General features: G+C 46.3%; 1 protein-coding gene across 2 annotated transcripts in view; it reads right to left on the minus strand.

The window, feature by feature from the left end:
• Nucleotides 1-23,580, minus strand: part of GABBR2 (gamma-aminobutyric acid type B receptor subunit 2) — a 369,318-nt gene that overhangs the window by 33,206 nt on the left and 312,532 nt on the right. For both annotated transcript variants that reach the window (XM_004271474.3, XM_049711134.1), the window contains exon 13: nucleotides 23,262-23,384. In XM_004271474.3, the coding sequence (XP_004271522.1) occupies nucleotides 23,262-23,384 (123 nt within the window). The remainder of the gene's footprint in view (nucleotides 1-23,261; nucleotides 23,385-23,580) is intronic.

Consider the following 23,580-nt stretch of genomic DNA (forward strand, 5'->3'; position numbering starts at 1 on the left):
GCCTCGCCCAGCCTATCCTGATGTATATAAAAGGGAAGTTATTTGTTTTTATGTTATCATGTGTCAGACACTGTGCTAAAGGACTTTGCACATATCCCCTCATGCAGTCCTTGAAACTGTCTTGTGAGAAACAGATTCTTCTTCCTCTTTACTGTATGGGAAAACAGAGACACAGAGAAGCAAAGTCACTTGCCCAGCATCACAGAGCCACTAAGGTGTGGGCTTAGAACTGAATTTGGGTCTCTCTGATTGGAAAACCTCGATGAACTCTGGTGATTTGCAGAAACAGATGACTATTGTATCCCTACACCCTGATGGAGTAAATGCTTTCTTTTTTTTTTTTTTGCAGTACGCAGGCCCCTCACTGTTGTGGCCTCTCCCGTTGCGGAGCACAGGCTCCAGACGCGCAGGCTCAGCGGCCATGGCCCACGGGCCCAGCCGCTCCACGGCATGTGGGATCTTCCCGGACTGGGGCACAAACCCGTGTCCCCTGCATCGGCAGGCGGACTCTCAACCACTGCGCCACCAGGGAAGCCCCTAAATGCTTTCTTTGAAGATGGAAGATTGCACAGATCGCTTTTCTCATTCAGATTTTATGCCTGAGTAAAAGCCTTGTGCTGTGATTTATTACAGCAACACTGATTTTCCAATTTTAAGACAACAATGCAGCTTGAAATAAAATGGAAAGAAAACATTGAAACATTTGAAAACTTTTCTTTACATCCTTATTACGTCTTGCTTGAACTGTTCAGGGCCTGCCTCATTTTTCCCCTCCTTCCTCCAGTCTCCCCACCATTCTGATTGACTGCCAGAGTCACCTTTGTAAAACCAAGTCTAAGCGTGTTCCCTCTGGCTCAAAACCCACGAAAGGGCTTCTCATCCCCTCCATCAGCACTTCCTAAATTATATTCCTCCTATATGTAATGTAAATACGCTACATCCTACAAATGAAAAAAGAGTTTCATGGGCAAAGAAGTATTGGAAATGCTTATTAAAAATATTTATTATTAAAAGTTAAAATTAAAAATTTTTAGTTAATAATTGTAAACTGTAGGACTTTGCAAAGATTTTAACATGCTAAAGCCCATTGTACGTTTCCAAGAGGCAGATTCATTGTTTCTGGCATTTCTTAAACTTTTGGACCATGAAATCTCCCCATTCCCTTTTATTTTGGGATACCTAATGGGATTAGTATTCCATGCCGTATACTTGGGGAAGATGTTGGCTTTTAGGATAAAGTCTGGACTTTGCAGCTAACATTCAGGGCCTCCCAGGATCTGCTCCCAGGTCACCTTCCAGTCTCATCTCACAAACCCCTGCCTCCCTCTACCCCAGGGTTCAACTCCTCTCGCTCCTCCTCCTGGACATCTCACTATGTGTCACTCACTGCTAGCTCGTGGGGATCTCTGAGCTGTGACCTGGAGAGGAAACAAGCATTGAGGAACAAAGTCAGAAACTTAACACAACACAGAGTCTGTTTGGGAGAATGTTAAAAACACTTGATTAGTGACGTGGCTGAGATGAAAATGGGAATGATGATTGTGTGACTAATTGAAAGCCATGTGTTTACTGAGGCTCAAAGAATCCCTTTTAGAAGTGGGAACTGGGCCCACATATGCCAATGAACAAGGCAAAATGGGTGCACGCTGGAAACAAAAAGCACCAAGATATGCTGGGCAGAACCAAAGATATTAATGTAATTAATAAAGTAATTAACAAGTACAGGAATGCAAAAGCTGCCAGGAGGCTGATAAGAGAGGGTTATTAAAAAAGAATGAGCAGTGTAGCGGGGAAGTGAAATTAAGTTTTGCATTTCTTTTTTATCACAGACCCCCAAAATACTCTATGAGTAATAAATAGGCCTTGATTTACTGCAAAAATACCAATGAGGCTGGGGACAGAATTTGCTGTTGACCCTCTCCCTGGCAAAATAAACCAATCAATCACTCAGTCAGCCAGTCACTGAGAATATGGGGGGACCTGCATCCCGTGAGGTAGTTGAGGGCAAGGTGGTTAAAGATCTCAGACCAGAGGTCAGACTGCCTGAGCTCTAGGCCTAATTCTGCCACTTAGAAATGCTGAAACCTGGCTGCAGCTATTTAGCCTCACTGTTACCATCTGTAAAATGGGTCTAAACACAGTACCTCCTCATAGGAGTGAGGATTAAACATACTGATATGAATAAAGCCCCTTGACCAGTGCCTGGCCCCAGTGAATGGCTCAGACAGGGTCAGCTGTTACTATTATCACCCCCGCAGCTACAACCCTGCAGCAATCCACCCAAGGAAAAGTTCCAAGTTAACACAGATTCAGAAAATGTTTGAAAGGATTCGTTAAGAAAACTCATGTCCCCTTCCTCTCATTTCTCCTCTGTCTGGTTCCCAGAGCATTCAGGAGAAGGGCAGGAAGGTGGAAACAGACACATGAAGACTGGTTTAAACTGGTAGGTTATCCCAGTCACTTCTCTGGCTTTGGGACTTTGGGTAAGTCTACCCTCGATTTCTCCATCAGGGAAATGAGGGGTCTGTTTAGGTGATTTCTTAAGTCATTTCAAGCTTTGAAATTCTATGAGTCAACATTAGTCACACAAGCAAGCATCGATTACCAAGAGCAAAAACGACCCTCCTTGGAGGCTCCTGCTCCTGCTCCTCCTCGGCTGTCTTCCAGCTCTGCTCCTGGCACCGGGGTCCTCCTGGGCCCTCAGGCTAGGAGCTGCAGAGTCATCGGGCTACTACACCTCCCTCATCAACACGTCCACCTGCCCTGAGCCCTCTGCCCATCTCAGCATCAGGACACCTCAGCCCCAGCCCTTGGGGTTTAGGCTTTCAGGCCCTCACTACATCAGTTCCCCAGCCTGTCCCTCCCTCAAAGGTCTGCCTCTCCCACCCCTTTTCTCCTTTTCTCCGATTTTTATGAAAAGCTAAATAGTACAGGGAATACTCGTGTACTCTCTTCCAGGAATCAAAAATTGCTAACATTTTGCCATATCTGCTCTCTCTCTCCACACACACACTTTCCCCCACTAAACTATCTGGAGGTAAATTTCAGACTCCATGCACATAACCACAATTTTATCATATACCTAAGAAAAGTAACAACCCCGTAATGTCATCTGAGAGCCAGAGTGAACTTTTATGAAGGGTTCCTCACGCTGCTCTGCTGCTGAAATTCCTTTAACGGCTCCCCATTGCCTCCAGGTCACAGTACAAGCTCCCTTCAGATCTGCACTTACTTTCTATCCACAGGCAGCCAGATCCAGTTGATTCTTGAACTTCTCCCCAGACATACCCTCCACCTTCCTGCTCATGGATTTTCATCCTCCTGGAATGCCACTGCCTCCAATATTTTCTCCTGGAGCTCCTGCCCATTATTTAAAGCTCAGCTAAAATTCCATGTTGTCCAAGGAATCTTCTAAGGTCTTCCGAGTTGAAATGTATCTTTCTTTTCATATCTCCATAACACGTGGGAAGCTAGTATGATAACATATTTCATACATGGAGGAAGGCAGAGACAAAAGCCTTACAGAGAAATGTAATTAATCCCTGATCAAACTGTGCCTGAACTCCACATTACCTCTGGAATTTTCCGGGATGCCAATGTGTTCCCTCTACTGTGTACTCCAGTTTGAGTTACTTGCAGCCAAAAACACCCTAATGAATACTGTAGGGATTAGAGCTGACAATCCTTTAGCCTTCTAAAGCTATGAAGCACCAGTAGAAAAATCCAAAGCATTATACACCAGTTACATTGGACACTTGCTGTCCCCCAAGACCATTTCCCCCTCCTCTTACCCTTGCTTTGGAATGCCCTCATATACCTTGTCCTGTCTTAAAAAAAAAAAACAAAACTGAGATAAAACTCAGAAAAATTCACTATTTAACCACTTTAATTGTAAAGTGTACAATCAGTGGTTTTTAGTGTGTTTAAAATGTTGTTTAACCCTCACTACTATCTAATTCCAGATAATTCTCACCACTTCAAAAAGAAACCTCATACCTGTTAGCAGGCATTCCCCATTCCATGTTCCCCAGCCCCCTAATCTACTTCCTGTACGTATCTGCCTATTCTGTACATTTTACATAGACGGAATCATACGAGATTTGGCCTTCTAGTGTCTGGCTTCTTTCATTGAACATAACGTTTTCAAGGTTCATCCGTGTTGTAGCATGCATTCCTCTTTATGGCTGAATAATATTCTATTGTCTGGATATACCACATTTTGTTTATCCATTCATCAGCTGATGGACATTCAGATTGTTTCCACTTTTCAGGCTGTTATGAATTATGCTGCTTTAAGTATTTGTATACACACTTTCACTTCTCCTAAGTATACACCTAGGAATGGAATTGCTGGGTCACATGGTAACTTTAATTTTTTGAGGAACTGCCAGACTGTTTCGTGCAGCTCCTGTTTTCTTTAACTATCTAAGTCCTACTTGTTCTTTCAAGAACTGAAGGGAAGAGTAGCTCCTCCTTTTTATGACACATTTCTCAAGGTAGGATGACTAGCCACTTCCTCTGTGATCCCGCATGGCTGGAGGCTAAGCTATCCCAGCACTTACCACCCGCGCTGACATTGTCAGTTTACACATCTGTCCCTCCTGGACTGGGAGTGTCCTAAGAGCAGAGCCTGTGCCTTATCCATCGCTGCAGCCCCAGCATCTGGCACATAGTGAATGCTCAGCAAATGTGGGTTTGGTGAATGAACGAACAGCACGTCTCTCTAGTGCCCTCATGGTACAGCTTAGCTTCACGAAGGCTTCTTCATAACAGAGGGTGGGCTGTGCTGAGAGCCTCCTGGATGTGGGTGTGAGAGCATGTGGGTGGCGCGGGCGTACGGATGCATGAGAAGGCATGTGGAGGGGGAGTGGGAATGTGCTACGTGGATGCATGCGGTTCAACAACACTTGCTTGAGTTCAGAGAGCACCATGGAATGAGCCGAATGAGACTGATCCAACTGGCTTATCTTAGAAGGGGGAAGTGAGGACAATAGATGTGGACAAAAAAGTAGTTAGGATGCCTGATCACAGGGAGGTGCTTGAGATAATCACAGATAACAGGCCTCAAGCTGGGGTAGAGCTCTGCTCCTTATGAGGCAATTTCCCATCCATTATCTCATTTGAGAGGCAGCTTGGGCCGTGGAAGGAGCATGGCTTTGGGGAGCAGCTGGCCTGGCTTAGAGCCTCTGAGCCCCACTTGCTACCTGTGTGGTCCACAGCCCATCACGTGGCTCCGCGCACCTCCACGTGCTCAACCGCAAAATGGGAAGAGAACTTTCTCTGCTTAGGGTGATCGTGAGGATTAAGTGGGTGGAGTTTCAGTGGAAATGCATTAGAAGGTGTAAATCTATCCACAGGAAGCAGCATTGCTCCTCAAAGACCTCCCTGGGAAGCAGGCAGAGAAGTTATGTTACCTCCCCTGTGGAGTTGGAAAGTTCTGAGTCAGGGAGTGGGAACAAAAGTCACAATGATGGGTCACCTGTGTGTCAGGCTTAGTGCTAGGCACTTGAACATGTGACCCCAGTCAATGCTCGTGGTAAACCTGTAAAGGAGCAGTGGATATTTCCTTATGGGCACTGAAGCTCAGAGAGGGTGATTCACTCACCCAAGGTCACACAGCTAGGAGGTGGCAGAATAGGGAGCAAACCTTGGATCATAGTGTTTACAGCTACCTCATTATTCCTCCAAAGCCCACAGTGCAAGAGCCTGGGTTGGTGAATGCATTCCATTTCTTTGGTATGTGAATACATTTCCAGAAGGCTGCCATATATATTTAATAATTGGTATGAACATGCAGTCTCTCATCAGCTGGCTTCCTGTCTGCTGTAAGACGCAGATAAGAAAGAAAGAGCTGAGTGGACGCAGGAAAATCCTCCACACCGGCTGGCAGAAATCACTCCAGCCTGGAGTTACCTTTCTTTTTTTTTTTTTTATTTGTGGTACGTGGGCCTCTCACTGTCGTGGCCTCTCCCGTTGCGGAGCACAGGCTCTGGACGCGCAGGCCCAGTGGCCATGGCTCACGGGCCCAGCCGCTCCACGGCATGTGGGATCCTCCTGGACCGGGGCACGAACCTGCGTCCCCCGCATCGGCAGGCGGACTCTCAACCACTGTGCCACCAGGGAAGCCCATGGAGTTACCTTTCTTGATTTAATTCTCTGTGACTTCTGTGTCTGAATCATGTAAGAAAATGACTTCCTGGGTGAAATAGTAAAATGCCATGCATGGATGTTCATAGTCTCACTCTGGCAGCTCTGGCGATAATGGCTCAGAGGAGTGGGCTTTACATCTGGGAGTCAGATTCGATTCCTCTGAGATTCCTAAGGCAGGAACATGCTGGCCTGGTCTCAAGGGGCCCAGTGACAAGGAGTCAGACACAGGGAAATGGCAAGAGGAGGGACTAGTTTTGAGAGGGTTCAGGGCAGGGCTGCCGAGGAACAGGTAATAAACAATGCTCTTATAATTGCTAACCTTCACTGAATGCTCTCTATATGCTGGGCTCAGGGTGTGTCCATTATAGGCACACTGTCCATTCTAATCCTCCCAAAAGCCCTATGAGGTGGGTATTATTAGTATCTAGACCTGTATTATGGATGAAGAAACTGTGGGGCTTCCCTGGTGGCGCAGTGGTTGAGAATCTGCCTGCTAATGCAGGGGACACGGGTTCGAGCCCTGGTCTGGGAGGACCCCACATGCTGCGGAGCAACTAGGCCCGTGAGCCACAACTACTGAGTCTGCACGTCTGGAGCCTGTGCTCCGCAACAAGAGAGGCCGCGATAGTGAGAGGCCCGTGCACCGCGATTAAGAGTGGCCCCGGCTTGCCACAACTAGAGAAAGCCCTTGCACAGAAACGAAGATGCAACACAGCAAAAATAAATAAATTAATTAATAAACTCCTACCCCCAACATCAAAAAAAACAAAAAAAGTTGTCAGAAGTTGTGGTCCTCAGAAGTTGTCACTTATTGTACTAGCTTCCTAGGGTTGCCAAGCGAATTTCCATAAACTGGGTGGCCTAAAACAAACAGAAATTTATTCTTGAATAGTTCTGAAAGCAAGAAGCCTAAAATCAAGGTGTTGGCAAAGCTGCGCTCACTCTGGGGGCTCTAGGGGAGAATGCGGTGCCTCTCCTAGCTTCTGGTGGCTCCAGGCATTCCTTGGCTTGTGGCTGCATCACTCCGATCTCTGCTTCCATCTTCAAGTGACCTTCTCCTTGGTGTCTGTGTCCTCTCCTCATCTGCTTCTTTTAATGACACTTGTTGGATTTATGGCCGATCTGGGTAATCCAGGATGATTTCATTTTAAGATTTTTAATTTAATTACATCTGCAGAGACCCTTCTTCTAAATAAGGTTGCATTCACAGATTCCAGGGGTAAGGGTGTTGACATATCTTTTTTTTTTTGCGGTACGCGGGCCTCTCACTGTTGTGGCCTCTCCCGTTGTGGAGCACAGGCTCCGGACGCGCAGGCTCAGCGGCCATGGCTCACGGGCCCAGCCGCTCCGCGGCATGTGGGATCCTCCCGGACCGGGGCATGAACCCATGTCCCCTGCATCAGCAGGTGGACTCTCAACCACTGCACCACCAGGGAAGCCCAGGATGTTGACATATCTTTTGTGGGGTCACAGTTCAACCCATGACACTTACCTAACTTCACACAGTAAGTGGCTGAGCTGGGATCAGAAGTTAAGCCTAACTACAGAGTCCATTTGCTTGACCACTATGAGCTAAATGCTACATACTTCCTTGCTGTGTGACTGTGGCCATGCTATTCAACGCCTCTGTGCCTCAGTTTCTTCACCTGTACACCAGAGATAACAATGGTAACTACTGCATGCGGTTGTTGTGAGGATTAAATGAGTTGATAAAGGAAAGCCCTTGGAACAAGGTCTAGCACACAGTATGAACTCAACAAAAGCTCTGTTATTATTTTTGCTATTGTTACTACCAAGATAATGCAGCTTTGTTGGCATCGTGGATGAAGGCTGAGCAGACCAGCTACTGAGGACGAGGCTGGACCTGGAAGCAGTGCTCTCAGATCTGAATTTGCTGGGTTTGAACATCTGCTCACAAGTGCTTCACTCTTAATGAAATATCAACCAGATAATCACAGATGTGAGAGAGATTTACATATCTATAAGAGAACACTATGCACAATGGATGCTAATAATTTTGAAAACATCAATGAAGAAAATTTTCTTTAGAACAAAACCAAGGGACTTCCCTGTTGGCGCAGTGGTTAAGAATCCGCCTGCCAATGCAGGGGACACGGGTTCAAGCCCTGGTCCGGGAAGATCCCACATGCCGCGGAGCAGCTAAGCCTGTGCGCCACAACTACTGAGCCTGTGCTCTAGAGCCCATGAGCCACAACTACTGAGCCCATGTGCCACAACTACTGAAGCCTGTGCGCCTAGAGCCTAAGCTCTGCAGCAAGAGAAGCCACCGCAATGAGAAGCCCGCTTCCACAACGAAGAGTAGCCCCAGCTCGCCGCAACTAGAGAAAGCCCGCGCTCCTAGAGTCCATGCTCTGCAACAAGAGAAGCCACCGCAATGAGAAGCCCACGCACTGCAACGAAGAGTAGCCCCCACTCGCTACAACTAGAGAAAGCCTGCGCTCAGCAACAAAGACCCAACTCAGCCAAAAATAAATAAATGAATAAATAAATTTAAAAAAAAACCCAAGTAAAACACGGGACTGAGGCAAAAAGAAGCAGGAAGTATAAATAAACCAACAGACCAATCCCAGCAGAATTGATTCCAAGTCATCTAATACCACATGGCCTGGGCTGGGTATTTTTCTAATATGTAGGTCCTCTCAGGCTGGTCAGTTCACCTCTCCAGCCTCAGTTTCCTCATCTATAAAATGGGGCTGTCAAGGTGCTTTGTAAACTGTGCATACTGTAGAAATGCGAGGCACTATTATTATTACAGTACGTGTTTGCCAACTGTTGAGCACCTGTACCCATGTGGGACAGACTTGGGGTTAGGGACCCAGTCCAGAGAAGGGCAGGGGAGTGGGTGGGCTGGGCACTGAGAATTGGGATGATGATGTTGCTGTCCCCCGAACTCTTAGGAGGGCTCCACAGGTTGTGTCAGTGTCTTCTGAACTGAACTGAACATCTGTGGGTCGTGTGAAGTATTCCACCCTATGTCAAGGTCAAAGTGACTCAGTATTTGCCGTTTAATCCACTGTTACTTTAGGGAGACACTCCAAGCCAAACAGTGGCAGAAAATAATGACCATCCCACCAAGTGGCCAACGGTTCTATTGCAGAGCCACTGTGGGTGTCGAGGTGCCCTGACACTGTGGTTCCCTTGCCCCTTGCTTCCTTGTTGGTTTCTGTGGTTGGTGGCTTCCTGCAGCTGTTTTTTTTAACCCACCTAAAGTTCTGGTCTGCAATTTGCTCACCCTCTGCCTCTCAACTGCAATGAAAAATGCTACAGAAATAGAAAACTCGTAGTTTTTCTTTCTTTCCTATTCCTTGCTCTCTGACTTCCACTGGGGAAACAATTGTTCAAATGATGATTCAAGGACTTTCAGGAAAACATGAGACTGGAGGGGCTCGTTCAGCTCTGTGGGATCCACACATGTGAACCTTCCCAGGCCCCACCCCCCAGTCTGCATTTCCTTCGTCACCATCACAGTCTCTAGCTGGGAATTGGGGTAAGGGTTGGTAGGGGCCACGTGGACTTCAGGTTTCTTGGATTCAGGTTTTTCTTCCCTCATTTTTTAGCCTTAAATGTATTGTCCTGGGTCGGTTTCTAACTCCGGTATCCAAAGTGCAGTCCTGGGCCCTTCCTATAGGTTGGTGAGGCTCTGGTTCAGAAAGTTTCAACCCTGGCTGCACACCAGAACCCATGGCAATTTCTAAAAAATCCCAATGTCCAGGCTTCTTTCTAAATCAATTAAATCAGAATTTCTGGGGGGCGTGACACGAGTACCAGTATTTTGAAAAAGATCTTTTCTGGGGTAATGTGGCCAGGATTGAAAACCACAAATCTAGCCTATCTTTATGTAAAGAACTCTTACAACTCAACAACAAAAGGATAAAGAATTCAATTAGAAATGGGCAAAGGACTTAAGTAGATATTTCTTCAAAGAAGATATACAAATGGCCAATAAGTACAGGAAAAGTTGCTCAACATCATTAGTCATTTGACAGTCATTCTCATCAAAACCACAGTGAGAGACCATTTCACACCTGTAATCAACCAGGATGATTATAATCAACCAGGCAGATAAACAACAAGTGTTGGTGACAATATGGAGACGCTGGACCCCTCACGCATAGCTGGTGGGAATGTAAAATGGTGCAACCACTGTGGCATGGTCTAGCAATTCCTAAAAATGTTAAACAGTTACCATATGACATAGCAATTCTACCCGTCTCTTTCTCCCTCTCTCTCCCTCTCTCTCTCTCTCTCTCTCTCTCTCTCTATATATATATATATATATACACACACACACACACACACACATACCCAAGAGAATTGAAAACATATGTTCACATAAAAACTTGTACATAAATGCTCATGGCAGCATTGCTCATAATAGTCAAAAAGTGGAAACAACCCACATATCCATCAATTGATGAATGGACAAATGAAATGTGGCACATCCATACAGGGGAATATCATTGAGCCATAGAGAGGAATGACGTACCAGTACATACTACAATGTGGAAGAACCTTAAAAACATTATGCTAAGTCAAAGAAGCCAGACACAAAAAGCCACATACTGTATGATTCCATTGAAATGAAATCTACGGAGTAGCCAAATCCACACAGCCATGAAGTAGATTACTGGTTGGCAGGGGCTGGAGGGAAGGGGAAATAGAGGGTGATGTGTAAAAGGAACAGGGTTTCTTTTTGGGGTGATGAAAATTTTCTGGAATTAGATAGTGAGGATTGGTTGTACAGCTTTACGAATATACAATATTAAAAAACACTGCAGTATACATTTTAAAACTGAACTTTATGGTATGTGAATTATATCTTAAAAAAAAAAAGACAGGGCTTCCCTGGTGGTACAGTGGTTAAGAATCCGCCTGCCAATGCAGGGGACATGGGTTTGAGCCCTGGTCCAGGAAGATCCCATATGTCATGGAGCAACTAAGCCTGTGGGCCACAACTACTGAGCCTGGACTCCAGAGCCCGTGAGCCACAACTACTGAAGCCCGTGTGCCTAGAGCTTGCGCTCTGCAACAAGAGAAGCCACTGCAATGAGGAGCCCGCGCACCGCAATGATGAGTAGCGCCCCCTGTCCACAACTAGAGAAAGCCTGCGTGCAGCAATGAAGACCCAATGCAGCCAAAAAAAAAAAAAAAAAAAAAAAAAAGATATATGTCTGCCATGGAGAATGGCTTGGAAGGGTCTATGAGTAGAAGCAGGGAACATGCTTAGAAAGTTGTGGCAACAACAATAAACAACAACTTAGTGGCCTACACAATAAAGGTTCTTTATTCATCAACCCTGTTGTCCATTGTGTGGCAGCTGTAGTTCTGCCTCATAGTGGCCCCTCTGGGATGCGAGATGGTGGGAGATGATGGTACTTGGGTCCTTGGTGGCAGCAGTGAAGATGGACAGAAGTGATGGATTAGGATAGGATTTGACAGTAGAGTATGCAGGACTAGCACAGAACTTCTCAGAGAATATTTCATTGATCTCATAATAAAATTGCCCTAAGATGGGCTTCATTCAATTGTTCAACTGATATTATTTATTGAGTGTGTACTATGTGCCAGGCACGTTTGCAGGTGCTGGGGATACAGCAGAGAATAATATACAACTCCGCTCCCTCCCTATTCTCATGGAGCTCACATTCGAATGGGGGGCAGCAGCTGTGACAGTGATTAGGAAGTGGATGGGAGGCACTACAGTAGTCGTTATGGCTGAACATCGATACCTGGTTCTTTCTCTCCTGGGCACATAGTAGGACTGCTCTTTCCTGCCCCACTGAACCCAGACATGGAGAATTAACATGATAGGGCTGATGAAATATGAGTGGAAGTGACATGTGGCAGTTTGGAGTGGAAGCTTTAAAAGTCACTTGCCATACACTCTTTCCCGTTGCCACAAAAACTGTCCCAGAAGGTGCCCCACCAGCTGTGTCCTGGAGTGAGGATGCTATGGGTGGAAGCTACAATGGATCCTCTATGAACAAGTGCTATGATGAGTGAAGTCTCTGTTGTTTTAATCCACTGAGTTTTGTTGCTGTTGTTGTTACCACAGCAAAACCTAGCACACCCTGTTCTCTCTCACTGTTCACCCTCTGAGGGACATTACATCCAAACACGATCCTGGCTCATATTTTAGAAAAATAAGCCCAGTAAGTCAAACGTAAGACCAAGAGTCTGCGGACATGCGTCATGGAGAAGACGACAACCCACCCTGTGTGCATTTAATTTTGCCCATCAGACTGCAGTCCTCGAGGGAGCCTGAGCACAGCACACAACAGGACCCCCGTAAATGCTGAAGGAGCACCGGGATGACACACCGTTTCCAAAGAGGTGGGTTGGTTGGAATTCCCCCACAAAAAAGAGGGAATGCTTCTGTGGGTGCCACAGCCTGTGTTTCTGCCAACATGGACATGGGGGAAAATCATCAAAATTTAAAGGTAGTCTTTGCAATACTGGCCTCTTCTGACCACTTGTGTCTTGCTAAAGCCATTCCAGTTCTTGAGCAGACAATTTTCCAGCTGTTCTGCTCCAAGGCACTTGAAAATTCCTAGTAAACAGCCCACCCCCTGCAGAGCACTTGGACAGGTAGAGACCAGAGAATTTCTTGCCTCAGGGCTGTCCCCTGGTGCAACGGCTCTGCATCTTTTGCTCTGTGTCCTGAGGGGCCTCCAGATCCCAAGTACCTCCTGAAGACACTAGGGAAGCCAGTAAGGAAGCTGAAATAAACTGCAGTCTCCCATGGACCTAAGATGCCTTCTGAGGCAAGATGTTCCAGAAACCTGGCTGTGGCTGCCAGAGCTGTCTGTCCATACATGGGGTCCACAATGCTGACTGCAGCTGGGACCCTTGCCAGAAGGAGGTTGTCTGCAGGCATCTTTAAAACATCTCTTTGGCATATCATTCCAATTAAATCTCATCTAGCATTCTCATTTTAATAACTTAATCTGGAACTTACACCTTGCCTCCTCTCCCAAAGGGGCTGAGGCAGCACAAAATAAAAGCCCAAACACAACAGGACAATTAAAAATAAAGACAAACGATCAGAAGGCGAGATAATCCTCCAGGAACCTGAGAAAAGATGGTTATTGTGGCTGAGTGTTGAATTTGGCTCCAACTTTCTGGCAGCCAAGGTTGAAAAGAAAACAGAGTGGCTTATTCAGTTATGATTGCTTGACTGAAGGAAGGAAGGAGATACAGGTTCATGGCGGGTGGTGGTGGGGAAGCACAGCCCATTTCCTGGCACTAAAGTCTGTGAGGATCTATCCTGTGGATCTTTATCTCAGGGGCATTAAGTCACAAACTGAACAATAGCCTTTTATAGAAGATGCTGAATCATTCTTCAATTGGCAGCTTTAGCCCCGTAATTGGGCCCTTGATAAAAGGTGAGGGTGTAATATTAAATTAAATTGCAGCTTGGCAAAGACATTTCTTGGAGAAGCCGGCTTAATGGGCCCAGACAGATGGGTTGAATTCGGACATATGGAGGCATGGGGAGAGAGTTCTAGGTGGAGGGAACAATTTATTCAATAAATATTTACCGAGCACTTACTGTGAGCCAGACCCTGCCAGTGGGTGCTGGGGACACACGGATGGCCTTGGCCTCTGAGGAGGTCACAGACTAGGAGGGGCCAGGTGCACAGACAAATAATTACCACTGTTGTGACCAGATGAGAGGGCCAACAGGGTGAGGCGGGGGCCTAGACAAAGGCATCCAAGGCAGCCCGCTGTTCCAAATGCTCCTGGAGAAGACGCTTCTGACTGACTCTTGAAGGTCAAGTAGGAATTTTTTACATGAAGACAGGGTATTGGGGTGGGAAGGAGGGTGTTCTGGGTAGAGGAGGACAGCAAATGCAGAGGCGTGGGGGGAGAGCGTGTGACGTTTTGGAGACGTGCCATTAATAAGGGGAGCTGAGCACAGGGAGCGAGGGAGGGGCCGAGAGATGAGGCAGGGGAGGCAAATGAGGCCAGGTCACTGGGTCATCGAGGTCCCCTTGAACTGCTAAGGAGTGAGGGCTTCATCCTCTAGCTGATGGCGAGGATTTTTTTTTTTTACATCTTTATTGGAGTATAATTGCTTTACAATGGTGTGCTAGTCTGCTCCATAACAAAGTGAATCAGCTATACATATACATATGTTCCCATATCTCTTCCCTCTTGCGTCTCCCTCCCTCTCCCCCTCCCTATCCCACCCCTCCAGGCGGTCACAAAGCACCTAGCTGATCTCCCTGTGCTATGCGGCTGCTTCCCACTAGCTATCTACCTTACGTTTGGTAGTGTATATATGTCCATGCCTCTCTCTCGCTTTGTCACAGCTCACCCTTCCCCCTCCCCATATCCTCAAGTCCATTCTCTAGTAGGTCTGTGTCTTTATTCCTGTCTTACCCCTAGGTTCTTCATGACATTTTTTTGATGGCGAGGATTTTAAACAGCAGAATGGCATGGTCAGAACATCAGATGGTGTAGTCCTCTCCTGGGAGGAGTTAGTCAGGCTCACTGGGGTGGCTCTCAGCTAATGAACCCACCCGAAGTCCTTGCAGAGTCCCACTACCCTGTCTGGGGCGTGGTCTGCATCCGGGTGTGGCCTGAGGACAGCCATCCAGAACCCCATGGATGACTATGGATGAGAGACCTGTCCCACTGTTCAGGGCTGGTGGCGATGACCCATCACTTGGAATGTGACCTTGGCATCAAAGCCTTGGGCCACCAGGCTGCCCGTGTGCAGCCCAGAGAGCAGGGTTCACCTTGACCCTTAGCATGCCCCTCACCCTGGGCATTCTCTTGTCTCTTTTTTTCAAAATAAATAGTGTGAGATGGAGCTTGGACAAGCTTTATGAAGATACCAGACGTTCCTGAAAGTGTCTGCTTTAGGATTGGATTTTTTTCAGAGCAGCTGTAGAGGGAGGCAGAAGATAAGAGTTAAAATTATTTAAAACTCTATGTATTTGCCTCTTCCAATATCCATTTCCATAGAAACATAACTGAAATAAGATGCCAGTTTCAGAGCCAAGGGCGGTCCATGACTTCCAGATACCCCATTTGCTTGAAAAAGCACGGTCAAAGCATGGAATATGGAGGAAAGGCTGAAATCCTCCTCTGTCCCACACTGCCCTTTACTTGGTCACTGCCCAAATGGCCAGAAAGGCACAGAATCCAGAACGCAGGCGGCTCTTGAGGCGGGCTGTCAGGCAGCCGGTGTGGACAGCCTGCTGCCATTTCTGTAAGTGAACGTCACACACGTACGGAGCTCCCGTGGGTGACCGACTTGCACGTGATTCTGTCTCTGCTGCCACCTGTCTGGGAAGCGGATGGGGGGAGGCTCAGGGAGCAGAGGCAGCCTCAGGATGCTGCCTCAGTGGCTGCCTGGGGCTCTCTGGGGGTTCAACATTGGTGGCCTTTAGTGCTGTCCGCCATCTCCTCTCCATTTCAAAACCATTTCAGAATGGTCAAGTGGAGGCGTAAGTGGTGGCCTGGTAGAGAAGAAAAGCTTGGGAAAAAGCAAAGAATCCTTCCACCTAGATTCACAGGCTGTCTTCACACCATCAGTATGCACTGCTTTCACTCCAGGGGAAATTATCTCAAATTATTTTCCTTAAAAGCAAAAAAAAAACCACCAAAAACAAAAACCCACATGGGTGTGTGTGTATATGCACACACATACACAGTGTCAATTCTTGGTTTTCATCTTACTTGATCTAAAAGTAGCGTTTGACACGCTTCATCAAAACTTCCTCCTTGAGACATTTTCTTCATCTGGTTTCCTAGACACCAGACTCATCTGATTTTCTTTCTGTCTCTATGGTTTCTCCTTCTAGGTCTCCTTTGCTATTTCCCTTCTACCTCCCGGGTCTCCAAACATGGGAATAACTGAGGGTCTGTCCTTGGTCCCTTCTTGTCTCCATTTAAATGCCCCCCAGTGCTCTCACCCAAGGCTTTGTGTCATCTATATGCTGACTGCATCCAACTTTCCATCTCCAGCCCACACCACTCCCTGAACCCCACACCCGTATGTCCAATACCTATTCACCATCGCCACTAGTATTGTAGGTATACAAAAAAGGAGAGTTTTTCCCTTTTCCCAAGAATATAAATTGTATTTTAAAAACCTTTTTAACATACTTGGCAGATTTATCCACCCCTGCTACCTGTGAAATGCAGAAACAGCCATCTTCCCCTCAGACTCCGTAAGGCAGAGGAAGCAAGGTGCGATGCAGGAGTACTGAGGACGGGGCCAAGTCATTGGGTTGAGGGTGAGGGAGCCTGTCGGTCCTTGCCTTGGTCTGGAGCGTTCATCTCTGGAGACCCTCCTTCCTTCCTCAGATTCCTCCCGCGCGGGAACAGCTTTCTCTCCCTTGCTCCTGTCTGTGGGCAGCCCTCTCTCCTGGCTACCCGCTCTGTTACTGACCACTACATCAGAGTCCCCTGCCCTGGCTTCTCCTCTTGTTCCCATCACTGCTTAGTTATTCCTCGGGCTCCAGTCAGGACATCTTCACTCTGACTGTACCCACTCTCTGGGAGACCACACTCATCCCCACAGCTCCCATCCTCAATGTATTAACTGCCCCTCCCCCAAATCTCTATCTACTGGACAAACTGCTCCCTTGTGCTCTAGGACCCTGCATCCAATCTTCTTTCTGTCCAGAAATGAACCCCTCACACGCCCTCCAAAACCCACTCCTCATTCTGCACCTGACCTCGGTGATGAGGTTCGCCATCCACCACCCACTCAGAAATCCGGGCATTGCCCTTGCTGCCTCCCTGCCCTCCTTCCCCCTTAGAGTCAATTAATCACCAAGGCTTGTCACGTCTGCTTCCTTATTATCTCTCCAATCCACCCACTTCTCTCTGTTCCCACTGCAACTGCCCTGCTTTAGGTTGCCATCGGCTCCTGCCTGGATTACTGCAGAAACCATCTCTGAGCCACTGCTGGGCCTTCAGCCTCACCCCTTCATCTGTTCTCACCCTGCCGCCAGGTCAAATCTGATCATGTCACTCCCTGATTAAATGTCTTTCATTTTGAATTTTAAACTCTTCTGCTTAGCACACAAGGTCCCTAATGACCCGGGCTCTGCCTGTGTCATCATTTGTCCTTCCTGTCACCTCCCCAAAGGCACCCTCAGCTTTGGACAGCAGAACCACTTTGTATATATTTTAAAACCATTTAGGAAAAAAAATGATATACTAACATCACATTTAATGTTGAGAAGCTAGGTGCTTTCCCTCTGAGATCAGAAACTAGGCAAGGTTGTTCTCTCTCACCACTCCTATTCAACATTGTACTGGGAGTGCTAGCTAATACAAAAATAAGACAAGAAAGGAAATAAAATGCATATGGATTGGGAAGGAAAAAACAAAATTGTCCTTTTGTCAATGACATGACTGTCTATGTAGAAAGTCCCAAAGAATCAACAAAAACCCTCCTGGAACTAGCAAGCAATTATAACAAGGTTGTAGGATTCAAAAGACTTTTGTAAAAACAAACACAAAAACAAAAACACAACACCATTTATATTAGCACCAAAAACAAAATAAAATACTTAGGTGTAAATCTAACAAAATATATATAAAATCTATATGAGGAAATCTACAAAGCTCTGATGAAAGAAATCAAAGTAGACTGAATCACACAACAATGTAAAGCAATTATACTCCAATAAAGATGTTAAAAAAAACAAAAACAAAGTAGATTGAATCAAAGTAGATTCCATGTTCATGAATAGAAAGACACAATATTGTTAAGATGTCAATTTTCTCCAACTTGATCTACAGAATCAATGCAATCCTAATCAAAATCCCAGCAAGTTACTTTGTGGATATTAACAAACTGATTCTAAAGTTTATATGGAGACTTTTTATAAAAGACCCAGAATAGCCAACACTATATTGAAGAGTAAAAGTCAGAGAACTGATATTATTCAACTTATTTGACTTCAAGGCTTACCATAAAACTATGAATCAAGACAGTGTGGGATTAGTGAAAGAACAGACAAATAGGTCAGTGAAACAGAATCAAAGTCCGGAAATAGACCCACACTAATACAGTCAACTCATCTATGACAAAGACACAAACGCAATCCAGTGGGGAAAGGACAGTATTTTCAACAAATGGTGCTGGAACAACTAGACATTTACATGCATAAAAATGAATCTAGACAGTGACCTTGCACCTTTTACAAAAATTAACTCAAACTTGATCATAGACCTAAATGTAAAACACAAAGCTATAAAACTTCTGGAAGATAACAGGAGAAAATCTAGGTGACCATGGGTTTGGCAATGAGTTTTCAGATCACAACATCAAAAACATGGTCCATGAAATAAAAAATTGTTAACTTGGACTACATTAAAGTAAAAAATTTCTGCTCTGCTAAAGACAATGTTAAGGGAATGAAAAGACAAGATACAGACTCAGAGAAATTATTTGCAAAATATATATATGATAAAGTTCTTGTATCCAAAATATACCAAGAGGGAATTCCCTGGCGGTCCAGTGGTTAGGACTTGGTGCTCTCACTGCTGTGGACCTGGGTTCAATCCCTGGTTGGGGAACTAAGATCCCACAAGCTGTGCGGTGCGGCCAAAAACAACAACCACAAACAAACAAAATAGACAAAGAATTCTTAAAACTCAACAATAAGAAGACAATCTAATGAAAAAGTGGGCAAAAGATCTGAACATATACCTCACCAAAGAAGAAATACGTGTGGCAAATACTGTAAGTATATGAAAGGATGTTCCACATCATATGTCATTAGGAAATTGTACATTAAAACAACGTCGTACTACCACACACTTATTAGAATAGCTAAAATCCAAAATACCGACAACACCAAATGATGACGAGGATGGAGCAACAGACACTCCCATTCATTGCTGATGGGAATGCAAAATGGTACAGCCAGTTTGCAAGACAGTTTGGCAAAACTAAACATACTCGTAGAATATGATCCAGCAATCCTGATTCTAGGTATTTACCCAAATTAGTTGAAAACTTATGTCCACAGAAAACCCTACACAAAAATGCTTATAGCAGCTTTATTAATAATTACCCAAACTTGGAAGCAACCAAGATGTCCTTCAGTGGGCAAATAAACTGTGGTGCATCCACACAACAGAATATTATTCATTGATAAGAAGAAATGAGCTATCAAGTCATGAAAAGACATGGAGGAATCTTAAATGCATATTGTTAAGTCAAAGAAGCCAGTCTAAAAAGGCTACATGGTGTATGATTCCAACTATATGACATTCTGGAAAAGGCAAAACTATGTAGACAGTAAAAGGTCAGTGGCTGCCAGGGGTTGGTAAGCATAGAGGATATTTCAGACAGTGAAACTCTTCTGTATGACACTGTAATGGTAGATACATAATTTTATGCATTGGGCAAAAGCTATAGAATGTACAACACAAAGAGTGAATTCTATGCAAACTATGGATTCTAGCAAATAACAATGTGTCAGTATTGGTTCATCAATTGTAACAAACATACCACATAATGCAAGATGTTAATAATGGGGGAAACTATGGGGTGTGGGGTGGGACATATAGGAACTCTCTATGCTTTCTACTAAATTTTTCTGTAAACCTAAAACTGGTCTAAGAAATAAAGTCTATTAATTAAGCATAAAAACTCCTTTAAAATGATAAACATCATGTATTTAGAACAGTGTCTAGCACATGGCAAGTGCTATATAAATATTTATTATGTACAAATGAATAAATGTGGAGCCGGGATGCCTCCAGTCGGACTCCAGAATCAGAGTTTCATTCCCTGGACACTTGCACTGAGAGAATCTCTTCCACGAGTTATTCTGGAACTCTTCTGTTATTCTCAAACCCTTCATCTTGTTTATTTACTTCCAGCTGCTATCAGAATCTGTGCAATCTAAAGTGACTGTGCTTATTTGCATGTTTACCGTCTGCCCCCCACTAGCTGGTGGGCCCCATGAGCTCAAGGTGTCGCGCTGTTGTGCTCACCTCTGTCTCCCCAGCAAGGTGAGGTCTCCCAGCATGCGGCGGTGCTGGGCTGGGTGGTGCGGGAGAGTGATCTATGTGGCCCAGGAGGGGTGGGTGGGGCAGAAATGCACTCAGCAGGGGTGAACAGCATGCTAAGTGTCCTGACAGGGGATGCCTAGATGCTGGGGACCGGAGTGGGGAAGAGCAGGCGCTTAAATCTGGTGGAGCTCAGGAACACATTGGCTAATACAGGGGCCTGGAACTGAAGTTCATTTACTTGTCAGAGAAGGTTCTGGAAGCGGGGACAGCATGGGCAAAGGCTTGAAAGTGCAACACAGAGCAAGGCCTGTGACTGGCATCCTGAGGTGTTTAGAGTGTCCAGAACAACCAAAGGCATCCGAGGTAGGTGTGGTCTGAGGGGAGGAGAGAACAGACCACAGAGATCTTTGATCACCTATCCCCCAAGCATAAACTTTCTCTCTCACTGGGGGTTCTGGAGCAAACAGCCCCTTGAGGAGAACTAGGACCCCTTAGTCCCTGGGCACACTGTTCAACCATCATGCTGAGTCTCACAGAGGAGGGTCTGAGGGAAATCAACTGATAGCTTAGCGATGTTTGGTGGAAAAATGACAATAAACCGACAGGGCTGTGGGTCGACAAATCAAAGGTTCTGCTACCATGGCAACAGAATGACAGGGCAACGCTAAAATTAGAGGAGAAACGAGGATCAGGCCAGGAAAGGTTTAGAGAGAAATCTCCACAGATACTTGGAGGGAAACACAGAGACAAGGTGTGGGGAACTCGAGCCAGGGATGTGGCTCTCCTCCAGCCACCCCCCTTCAAAAGTCTAGATGCCGCGGGCAGGACCCCCTTCCTTCCCAGGCTCAGTTTCCTCATCTACACAGAGAAGCACTTCCGTGGCACCCAGCTGCTCCTCAGTTTGAAAACCATTCCCTGGAAGGTCTGGAATGGGCTTGCGTTGTATGTGCGGAGCCATGGAGAGCAGCAGTACTTACTACAGAGAGCAAGGAAGAAAGGTAATGTGGGTGGTAGCAAACTGTCCCTCATACTTATGGTCTGCACAAGGTCTACCTCCTGTAATGGTCCAGGGGGACAGGCTTCCTGGATTTATTTCCAGAGTCGCCGACTCTAGCCCTGCAGCCTCTCCCACCACAGCCAGATCCCAGGGGATCCTGTGCACGCTCCGCCCCGACCTTAACCTTGAGCGGAGGTGACAGTGCCCTGCCTCGCCGGCTGCCACTGGGCTCAGCATCAGCCCAGCGGGGTCTGCTCTCTGCCCATCTGCCCCAGCTCCAGGTCCTCCCGTGGGCTCCGCCTGACTCGCCTTTTCTCCTTTCCTGATATCCTGGGCGCTCAGTCTGCCTGTTACCTATTTTTAGGCTTCGTCTGCAAAATGTGAAAACACTTCTTTGCCCAACCCACGTCACAGACCAGTGACCAAGGGTCTGTGGATACACCTGAAAACTATGAAGTGCTGTTGTGTATTGAAAGGCAGGGTGGGGGAGTGGGGGAGACGATAGTTGGTGGTGTGGCCACTAACCTGCTAGGTGACCTTGGGTGCCTTATATAATCTCTCTGGGTTTCTGTTTCCTCATCATTAACATGGAGTTCAGGGTAGCACCTATTCCACAGAGTTATGGTGAGGATTCAGTGAATTAACACACACATCTAGCTACCAGCATCACCACTGTTATTACTGTTATTAGCATTATTGCTTGTGATTATCATCACCCCAGGCTCTCCCTAGCCAGGGGGCCCGGTTAGCCAGTAACAGCCCTTCCTCCTGTTGACAGCCTGTCTGGATTTCCAAATCCTGGTGGTGGGTGGTGAATTCCCCTGGGATGGAGTTGGGGGCAGGTCTGGTCCTTCGCCAACTGTGCAGATGAGTGATGACCAGATGTCACCTCCCCTCTAGCCACAGCCCGTCTGTGCGAGTGACTTCAGCTGAGCTCCTGCCCCCTTGGCCCATGGGCACAGCCAGCGCAGGTCTGTCCTCTGCCAGGTCTGATTGTGCCTGTCTGGAGTCCCGCTTCCTCCCCGGATGGACACGTAAGGCAGTGAGATGGAGGCGCACAGCCTTAAATCCTTCCCCTAAATCTGCGCTGTCAGGAAACAGCGTTCTCTGCCACTGCTCCAACTGCATAACTTCTTACCGGGCTGAGCGAACCCTCTGCCTGTCTCCAGACAAACGAGGCCCGGCATCTTATTTGCTAGAAAACCCTTCTTGTCCAGAAGGATAAAAACCTCTGTCTTCCATGCATAAAATGACTGTTTCCAGTTTAGTTTTATTGATAAAATTCACACTAAATCCCACAAAAAGATTTCCCTAATAGTGCAGTGAGAGAACTGGAGGAAACTCCTGTTTTCTCAATAGAATCTGCTACACTGTAGGGAAATCGTACTGTACAGCCACTGCCGTTCAGCTGGCTCTTTCCGACAAAGGCATATTTAACACTTCTAGGAGAAAGTCGACAAAACTACAACTTCTCTAATCTTGAACGTCTCTAACTGGAGCATCCTAGGAAGACCAGTGTGAGTTAAGAGCAAGGCCCAACGCAAGACTACTAAAATATATATTTAACGGTACTTTTATGTAAGGTTCTTCTTTTTGGCAACACATCACTTTGAAGATCCTCTAGTAACTGGAGGAGCTATCAGAGTGTTTATTCCCTACTAGCACTCCTTAGGGAACTCACTTTAAAGGAGAGATTAAAAATGCAATGTAATTTCTAGGCTGATGGATCATATAAATGGGGGCTTCTACAATGTGTAGAGAATATACTGGTTTAAACGACCCAACATTTCCCCTCAATTCTGCATATATTAATACACCTAGACAAATTCTTTCACCATTTTTTTCCAGGAGTGAAGACCTTATATTTGGCCCTCCTGAAATAATATATGTCTCAAATGGAAGGAAACGGAAATAATGAGATGTTCCTGATAGGGAATGTGGACCCACGTGGACCTATGATGATTTCCCCATAACCACCTCGATTTCTTCTCAAGAAGCGTACCTGGGGCAGTAAAGGAGATGTGCTGCCTTGCCGTCCCCGGGCGGGGGGGGGCTGGGAGCAGCATAGGCCTCCGTCCTGCTGGTGCCAGGTGCTTACCTCCATGCTGTACCTCTCCACCGTCCTTCTCAGGGGGTCCACAGCCTGCCAGCAAATCAGGATGCACAGGTCAATCAGCAGCATGCCGCCAACGATCACGAGCAGTTTCTGGTCCTTGATGATCTGCAGAGAAGGCAGGGGCAGAAGGGACGTGAGAGGGCCTCCCAAACAGCAGCCGAGGCGCCAGGTCAGGTGGGTGACTGAATGGCGTCACCCCCAGGTTGAAAATTTCCTCAGACTCCCCATCGCCCACAGGATAAATCCAGCCAAGCTCCTTTGCTTGGCATTCAAGACCTTTCATGAGCTTGGCTTGTCCATG

This window comes from Orcinus orca, chromosome 6, assembly GCF_937001465.1.
Source record: "Orcinus orca chromosome 6, mOrcOrc1.1, whole genome shotgun sequence".
Lineage (NCBI taxonomy): Eukaryota > Metazoa > Chordata > Mammalia > Artiodactyla > Delphinidae > Orcinus > Orcinus orca.